At 32.6% G+C, this 9,324-nt stretch overlaps 1 protein-coding gene across 10 annotated transcripts; it reads left to right on the top strand.

Annotated features, from left to right (window-relative positions):
* Window positions 1–1,712: 1,712 nt before the first annotated feature.
* LOC111993265 (allantoate deiminase 1) lies at window positions 1,713–8,069 on the top strand. Of its 10 annotated transcripts, none has more exons than XM_065778919.1 (9): window positions 1,714–2,106; window positions 2,846–2,928; window positions 3,743–3,846; window positions 3,916–4,000; window positions 4,143–4,263; window positions 5,098–5,393; window positions 6,907–7,149; window positions 7,462–7,623; window positions 7,744–8,069. In XM_065778919.1, exons 7-9 carry the CDS (start codon window positions 6,949–6,951, stop codon window positions 7,756–7,758), a joined length of 378 nt encoding a protein of 125 aa, XP_065634991.1. In that variant the 5' UTR covers window positions 1,714–2,106; window positions 2,846–2,928; window positions 3,743–3,846; window positions 3,916–4,000; window positions 4,143–4,263; window positions 5,098–5,393; window positions 6,907–6,948; the 3' UTR covers window positions 7,759–8,069. The 10 variants fall into 10 exon arrangements, 7 of the variants coding, with proteins under 7 accessions (XP_065634959.1, XP_065634982.1, XP_065634964.1 ...); XR_010631063.1 differs by adding an exon at window positions 7,259–7,384 and having other exon boundaries at window positions 1,723–2,106; window positions 7,462–8,069; XM_065778887.1 differs by having other exon boundaries at window positions 1,713–2,106; window positions 7,462–8,069.
* Window positions 8,070–9,324: the final 1,255 nt, after the last annotated feature.

Raw genomic sequence — 9,324 nt, 5'->3', positions numbered from 1 at the left:
TTTGTCTTAATTTTTCTTAAAAAAAAAAAATTGCCTTAATCTTGGTATTAAGTGATTCATTCATGAATCATAATACTCGGGTGTGAAAACTTAGATAATCATCTCACACATCTAAGTAAGAGTAAGAGATCATCTCATGATCACTATTATTGAATGTTTCTATGCGTAAGCACACGTTACAAACTAATTTTAATTATATAAATATTTTTTTAGTTAAAATTATATACTTGATTAAGTTATTCATTTGAAATTTTTACACTTTATGTCTTAATTAAATTTTAACCAAGCAAAGACTAAAAATTAATTGGCTAAATTTACCCAATAATCAAAAGTCGATATTTTTTTGAAACAATCTAAACTCAAAATTAAACAAAACCACATAGTATGGAAGGAAACAAAAAAAAAAAAACTTTGTTTCACTTAATAATCTAACGACTACACCAAGTTATATGTCTGATTTTGTTTTTCTATTTTAAACTTAGTTATTTTATAAGGAAAAACAAATGGGTGATTCTAAAAAAAAAGGGTAATATGTTGTCTTCGATAGAATATAAAGGGAAACACTTAGAATGATATATGATTTTATTGACTATATGCAATCACTTTCTCTCAACGTATGTGATATATGTCATTGTTTTTTTCTTTTCTTTTTTTCTTTTTTTTTTTGTAACTCTCATAATAAGATACACACATATGTGGCTGAGTTCAAGTTACACTTGGTGTAACTTTAAGTAATGTTATACCACCCAATAACTTTTTATAAGATTCATATTTTGAAAATCTTATCGTTGAATTACATGTTCTATATGTTTTTAACATTCATACCAATTTTCATATCAATTGGTCGTTATTTACCATTCGATTCATAATCTCATTTTTTATGCATTATTTTAAATTATAAAAATTTGAATATAAATAATTGATTGATGTTATGACTATTAATCTTTAATCACCTTGAAAATTTAAAAGCATGGAGAAATATGAATATAATGTAATCTAACAATGGATTTTTAAAAATTCACATCAAATTAAAAAATATTGAATGATGTAACATTATTTAAAGTTTCAGCAAATGTAACTTAAACTCAACTCATATATATATATATATAATTTTATTCTTATTCATATGGAGTTAGTATTTTGAACTTTAGCCACCTGCGATCAATGTTACAAAGCATGTGCACAAAGCATATAGGATCCACGGATGTATATCCCTGGTTTATTTTTCCCATTTTAAACTATAGGTTTCCCTATAACGAAAAATAATACTATATGTCTGATTTAATTTTTCCCTATTTTCCTTAATTGTATGCAACTAATATCTCACAACATATAGGATCCAGAAAATGTATAATAACTATAATGAGTTTGATTAACAAGTGTCAAAGTATATTGATTAAGATTGAATTTTTATTATTATGATCAATCAGTTTAGAATTTATTTATTAACTTCTGCCACCTTTTTTTTATTTTTATTTTTATTTTTTTTTACAATGAGCCTCGGCACCTCGCTCAATTACTGTGCCAACAGCTGCTCAAAAAAAAAAATAATAATAATAATAATTAGTGTGCCGACACCTATCTCAAAAAAAAAAAAAAAAAAAAAACTATAACCTAATGTGCAACAAATTTCTTTGTCAATATGGGAATCACAAAAAATGAAAAAAAAAAAATATATATATATATATATATATATGGGACTCGCAAGAGATGGACCCTACTGCCCCCACCCTTATTAGCCTTAGAGCAGAATATGAAATCGCGTCACGACTCACGAGAGAGCAAGCCTCCACCACTATCTGATCTCTCACGATTGCTTGGCTGGCGTTAAAATGGAGGATGAGTCATACTCAGAACTCACAACCAAAAAAACACTCACATTCCATTTATTGGCCGCCTCTCTGTCTCTGTCTCTATCTCTAACTCCTTCTCCTTCTCTGCCTTATTAAGACCCTTCTACGCTTCTAGCTTTTTCCCATTTCAGTTTCATCTTCATCATTATCATGAACACCGTCTATTCCTTCATTCAATTCAAATATCTGCCTCTCTCTCTCTTACTGTCACTGTTATCTACTTCTTCTTCCGCTTCAGCTTATATATTTTCAGGTATTTCCATTCTCTTCTTCTTTTTCTTCCTCAATATCACTCCAAATATACATATAAAATAAGAAAAGAAAAACAGCAGACAAATTTTTTTTTTTAAATGTATATAGGCAAAATATGAATATTCACATCAAATTCAAAGATGGGTTCTTTTAGTTTAGTCCTATGGTTTACTTATTGTTTGTTTCCTAGATTAATAATTTTGCCTTGGACAAAAGACAATATTGGCAAAAAATGAATATTCGCATCAAGTTCAAAGATGGGTTCTTTTTTGTCAAAAAAAGAAAGAAAGATGGGTTCTTTGAGTTTAGTCTTATGGTTTGCTTATTGTTTTTTTCTTGATTAATAATTTTGCTTGGACAATAGACATTTTAAAAAAAAAAATTTATATTGGCAAAAAGTGAATATCCACATCAAATTCATAAATGGGTTCTTTTAATTTGGTTATATGATTTGCTCAAATTTTTTTCTTGATTAATAATTTTGCTTGGACAATACACATTTTTTTTAATGTATATTGACAAAGAGTGAATATTCACATCAAGTTCAAAATTTTGCTTATTTGATTAATAATTTTGCTTGGTTATTGACACTGACCTTTTCCTCTGCATTTGAATTGAGTCCATGAAAGTGACGTTTTTTATTGTTGGGGTTTGAATAATTTTCTTGTTTAATAATGGTTATTAACTTAGCCTATGTTATGATGATGATGATGACGATGGAAATGATTTGTTTATTGAAGATGGTGAAATAAGCAGTAGGAATGATTTGTTTCGTGAAATCTTAAGGGATGAGGCAGTGGCAAGGCTTAATGAGCTTGGAAAGGTATAAAATTCAAGACCCAAGTTAAATTTCTGACATATTTCTCATAAGTTTTATTAGGTAGTACTGCTAATGTTAATATAATTACTACTGAGTTAAAAAAAAAATTTGTGGGTTTTGCTGCAATAGCATTGTGGAGAATAGTTTGCTAATTTTTTTTTTAATTAAAAAAAATTAGTGTTTATGACCTCAACTTTGGCTGTGTCATTTGGAGTACTAATTCAGCTGTCATCTATAGGTTTTTCTGTCAGTAAAAGCATGATTTGAAAAAAGAAAAAGAAAAAGAAAAAAGGATTTTGACCACCTTGTCAATGTTCCATTAAATAAGATGTATGTTATTATTATTTATTGATGATGTACTTCTTCAATGATATACGAGTTTAATTTCTGTTACATGCTGAAAGGAATACAGGAATCCAATTTTTGCAACAACATTCAAGGCTTTCAATGCCATTTTTCTTAGCTAATTGAGGCAATGTTGAATGTTGAATTTTTTTTTTAATCCTCTTAAAATTTTGCTGCCTTACCCTCAAACAGCTATGATTTTGCATAAATCAGAACAAATATGTTATATGTCTGCAATCAAACATAGATTGTATCACACCATCGCATATATCTCCTGCCGCCAAGATTAAAATGCTCAACTTTCAATGTTTCTATAATCACCATTCAAATGGTAATCACCCCTAGAGTCTGGCCACTGCAATAAGTTAAAGAAAAAGTTGCATTGAATTTTCCTTGGCTTTTCTTTACTCAATATGTATCTTGTGGCTGTGTGGTTATTTGTGAACGTTAATGGTGTTGCCTGCATAAGCAGGTAAGTGACACAGATGGCTATCTTGAGAGAACATTCATGAGGCCAGCTTCTTTGAGGGCTGGTAACCTTATTCGTGGATGGATGGAGGATGCTAGTTTGAGAATGTTAGCTCTCTACCTTTTTATGTTGTAAACAGTGTTGGAAGTTCAACTGATGTTTATGTTGATTTCCAGTTGGGTAGACTAGTTGGGCAATTTACACGGTTGAGTTGAGGGAATGAATGCAAGTGCTGAGGCTGTGTTGATTGGTTCTCATCTGGTGATGCTTCTTTTTTCCTATTTTCTAATTTAATATTTAGTTTGCATACAAATACATAAATACACGTTTCACACACACACAGAACATGCCATGAATACATATTTCATCAATATTGATATGGGATATTCCTTCTTTATGATAGGATACTGTTGTTGATGCTGGTATATATGATGGTTCACTAGGCATAATCTCTGCATTATCTGCTCTGAAGGTTTTGAATGTCAATGGGACGTTGGGAAAATTAAGGCGGCCGATTGAAGCCAGTAAGATAACAACTTTGGAACATTATATTGCATCATTTTCTGAAATATTTTTTGATTTGTGATTCTATAATGACTTATTAGTCTTGTTTCCTTTGATGTTACACTGTCATAAACTACCACTAGTCCTAATGGGAGGTAAAGTGGAAGTAGGATTTGAACTCGGGACTATGTACTCTAGTACCATGATAAATTACAGTAAACCCCGATAATAGGAAATGATGAATTTTATTACTTAACCATTATTCTAACATTTTCCAACCCTGTGAACCAGAACAAAGTAACAAAAAGATAGAATGATAAAAAGTCCACTGTCATGGAGGGAAAAAGAAATATATTTACTTTGATTGTCTTGATTGATATTCAGTGGAAGAAGATTAATCTTTGTCTCTTCAGTACCATCTGGGAAAACCTTTTTATATCTGCCTTTTAACTTGTAGGGAAAATATTTAGGATGTGCCTTCCATCTTTTGGGTTCCATTGGCTTAAATTATGGTATAGTCTTGTTCATGTGCAAGAGAAGCATGTTACAACGTGTGCAGAGATTTAAAATCCTGCTATTGGTGAAACAAATAGATTACATGGATGAAATAAAAAGGAAATATATTTTGAGACTCTGAAACATGTGTGAGACCTGATCTCTTGAATACATCAGTTCTTATTTTTGACTCTATTCTCCATCTAGAGCTTTAATTGATGTAGACTCAGTCTTGTCCTCAATTGTTTTTACAGCACTGCAATCTGATTCAGATGTAAATTTAGATTTGTAATATGTTGGAGGTGGTGGCTATGCAGCAATTCTGATTATAGATGACAATGAATTTCCTGCTATTGCAGGTGATTGCATTTAGTGATGAGGAGGGAGTGAGGTTTCACTCTACTTTCTTGGGCAGTGTTGCTTTAGCTGGTGGTTTACCAGTTACAGCCTTACAGATATCTGACAAGAGGTTTCCTTGAATAACTTTGAGCTTATATCTAGTCATGATTCTGTTTATTATCAATTTATTCATGCATAATCCTATTTTAGTGGCGTGATAGTGCAAGATGCCCTGAAGGAAAACTCCCTAGAATTTATAGAGGAAAACTTGTTATAGCTCAAGTATGACCCAGGGTCTGTCTGGGGTTACGTTGAGGTATAACAGTCTATACCAGTTATCTTGTAGAGAACGATGTATTGAATCTCCTCTTCGTATTCAGCAATAAATTAAGTTATTTTAGCTTCTAGTATTCTGGGTGTGCATATTCAGTTCTTGTATTGGCTTGATGCTGCAGGTTCACATTGAACAGGGTCTTGTACTAGAATGGCTTGGTTTTCCTCTTGGTGTGGTTAAAGGCATAGCTGGCCAGACAAGACTAAAAATATATAAATTTCTTCCAGTGTTTATTTTTATTTTTTATTTTTTACAGTAAAAGAGGTTTACTTGTATTTTGCATGATATTGCCATCTAAAATGTTTGTAATTCTCCTATCTGGTTTTTTTTTTTTCCTGTATTCTCCTTTGTATTACATTTTTTTATAAGTTCCTATGCTTATTTTCTTTTCAGTGTTTGTAAAGTTTTAAATCTTGCTGAAAGATTGTCATATATACTACTGTCATCCCATTTTATTGGTTTCAAGTCCATTTTGGGATGTCTCAAAATATTGTTTGCATTGATATGTCAATAGTCATAACTTGCCCTTGCATTTATTCAAAAGTCAATACCCTTTTTTCCATTAGCTTTATTTTAGTTTAAATTATGTAACATAGTTTTGGAGATTTATACCTTTTTATTAGAACACAATACATTAAATGATATTCCCATAAAAAAGTTGTGTTTTTAAGATAAGATCAATAATCTGGAACGGAGAAAATGTTGTATGATTGTACAAATTTAAGTGTGCATGTCGATGACTGGCATGAGTCTGAGCTAAGTGAATTTTATTCTATAATTATTCTAGCTCCCATATCAGTCCTATTCCATGCCAAATCAAAACCTTTTTTTTGGGTTAATATATTAACTTGTAGTGATCCTCTTTCTGCCCTATCACCTTCCTGTGATATTTGCTTCTGTTTCTCCATCCTTTTGGCAATATTTAGTGAATTTTCTTGAGTACAGCTCATATAACAATCGTGAAGGAGTATACCAATAGTTATTCATCACTTGTAAGCTCATTATAATCTTGTTATTCAGAACTTTCCTGCAGTTGTACAGCACCATTGTTCCAATTCTTTACAAAAGACAGATTTGATTTTAGTGAGACGTTTACTGTGCCTTTATTATTTTGAGTATGAGTTTCACCAAGCTCATGTAAGAATTGGAGTGCCAGATGGAAACTTTCTTTACCAGCTCTGGATTTTATACTAGAACTTGGTCTTGTTAGGTCTATATCGAACATACACGAAACTACAAACTGTAGTTTGTTAAACAAATTGAGATATAATGAAAACAATGAAGAGGAAGCATAGTGTCTCATTTTTGGAATTTTAACAAAACACCTAGGATAGGCTAAAATTAATTTTTGTATGGAATTTTCAACTTGACACATTTCTGCCTGGAGCATGTAAAGATAAATGTAAATCAATGATAATATGCAAATGCTGATCTTAAATCAAAATTGATATGATCTTTGGTTGTTGATGTTTTTGTTACACATATATAATTGCAGGTTACAGTGAGAGGTTCACAGGGGCATGCCGGAACTGTTCCTATGTCTATGCATCAGGATCCTATGGCGGCTGCTGCTGAATTAATAGTACTGTTGGAAAGTGCCTGTAAAAACCCTAAAGATTTTCCATCTTACGATGGTCATTGCAATGATATATCACTGGAACCACTTTCCAGTTCTCTAGTCTGTGCTGTTGGAGAGATATCAACATGGCCAAGTGCAAGTAATGTCATTCCAGGCCAGGTAAGAACTTTTATCTATGACTATGCTGATCTCGATAACAAAGCCCAAATTGGGATTCCTTGTTGTTTATTGATAATGTCTGAATTCACAATGGACTTGTTGGAAAAAGGTGACATTCACTGTGGATTTATGAGCAATCGATGACATGGGACGTGAAGCTGTTATCTATGAATTATCTAATTAGATGTATAAAATATGTGAGAGGCGTTCTCTTTCATGCATCATTAATCGTAAGGTCTGGGACTTCATATCATAATGCATTTCTTTTGTAACCCTCATAATCAATAACCTGGTTTGTTGTGGACATTTCAGCATGATGCGAATGCAGTGGTTTGTGATTCTGAATTGAGTTCTCAGCTGAAGTCTGCGGCTTACTCTGCACTCAGGAAAATGGCCAGTAACATTCAAGACGAAACACCTGCCTTAATGAGTGGTGCAGGACATGATGCAATGGCCATGTCTCATTTAACAAAGGTTTGTCCTATTTTGCTTCGTCCTCAACTTTTTGGAGGTGATATTTCATGGTATATGATAATAATCTGCAAATACTTGAACAAGTTGGAATGCTGTTTGTCTGGTGTCGTGGAGGTGTAGGTCATTCCCCTGTAGAGCATGTATTGGACGAAGATGTTTGGGCTGCTAGTTTGGCAATCTTGGCATTTCTGGAGACCCAATTGTAAAGTTAGAACATTTGTTGTCATTAATGTACAGTACAGTAGAGCAGTCATAATCTCTTCAACAACGATTCAATAACTAATCCATGATCTAGAAGATGAAGATCAATGTTAAGTTCTTAGCAATTCAGAAATGGATGAAAAGAAGAATGAAAATGAGAAAGAAAATGAGAGTTACTTCGAGGGTTACCACCTCCTGAGCAATAGGGAGAACTTGAGAAGAATAGAAAGAAAAAGCTTGGTTAATTTTCTGGATATCCTTCATTCTTAGTCCTCTTATATACAATACTCCCTCCCCAACTCTTAACATTTCCCGCCTAAAAGGTATTAACTAGCTAATTGAAACTCCGACATTAGCATAACTAACTGACATTAGCTCAACTTATCTACCTAATCCAACACATCAGAAGTACTAATATATTGCAATACATGTTAACCTTCAATATGGCACATTTGGATTCCTAACAATCTGGATGAACCAGAATTAGAGAAAGATACTGGTTTTATAAAATAAGAATACAAAGATGGTATTTAAAACACAAGCGTAACAATCCAACAACAAAATGGATTTTGAATGGTTTATAAGTATCAAAATATTATGGAACGATTCAAGAAAAAGTGCTAGCCGTATTTGTGTTTAGGGCTAAGTACTGGTCGGTTTCAAGCTCGACCTGCACCTCAACCCGATAAAACTCAAACCTGTACTTTTTAATTGGCCCAAAAGTTTGATTTGATAGGTGGGTCAGTCGAGTCTCAGGTTAAGTTGTGGGTCTCTTCCTCTTTTATTTATTTATTTATTTTTATTTTTTTGGTGTGTGTGTTTTTGTGTGGGAGGGAGTTGTTTTGGACTTTGTATTCTTTCTATTTAAAATTAGGGTAAATGACAAATTACACTCTAAAGTTTAGGGTGTTTGCAAATTACACCCCTAAAATTATTCAAGCCCAACAATTTGTTAACTAGTATTTAAAAAAGAAAAAAAAAACATTAGATCAAGTGGGTCGAGTTTAACACAATACTGACCCGAAACATGAATGAGACCCACTCGTTTGAACTAAACTTGGCCCAAACTTCCAACTTATACTTTGGGTTGGGTGGGTCCTTGCTTTCTACCTATATGCATTATACCTTAAAGGGACTAGCCAAAATTAAGGATTTTTGTAGTTGTTAATAAAGTTCAGATCTACCAAGTAAATGCCCGATATAGGACTCATCACACACCCACACAACACACACTTGGACAATATCCAAATTAGATATGGGGGGTCACATATTCAGATATACTTGTTACTGAAAGGATGTGGTTGTTCTATAAATACATACCTACGAGAAGGCCTCAAATAGCAACTTATTTTACTCAGAACTATTTTCAACTTGTACATGATTTTGACCCAATCGACACATTCACGAAGCCTCTATCATACAACAAGCCTTAATTCCAAATTTTTGGAGTTAGCTATGGATCCTCAACATATAGTTAGGAACAAGGCCAGTCACATGTAT

The sequence above is a fragment of the Quercus suber genome, unplaced genomic scaffold, assembly GCF_002906115.3.
Source record: "Quercus suber isolate HL8 unplaced genomic scaffold, Cork oak 2.0 scaffold_11, whole genome shotgun sequence".
Classification (NCBI taxonomy): domain Eukaryota; kingdom Viridiplantae; phylum Streptophyta; class Magnoliopsida; order Fagales; family Fagaceae; genus Quercus; species Quercus suber.
Note: the sequence above shows the minus strand (reverse complement) of the source record. Positions and strands in the feature narration are given on the sequence as shown.

Bases quoted from the DNA above. Each gene is read 5' to 3' on its own strand.
- LOC111993265 (XM_065778910.1), top strand. From the start codon at position 6,949: ATGTCTATGCATCAGGATCCTATGGCGGCTGCTGCTGAATTAATAGTA. The intron at 7,150-7,461 runs GTAAGAACTTTT...TGGACATTTCAG, and splicing joins GTAATGTCATTCCAGGCCAG to CATGATGCGAATGCAGTGGT.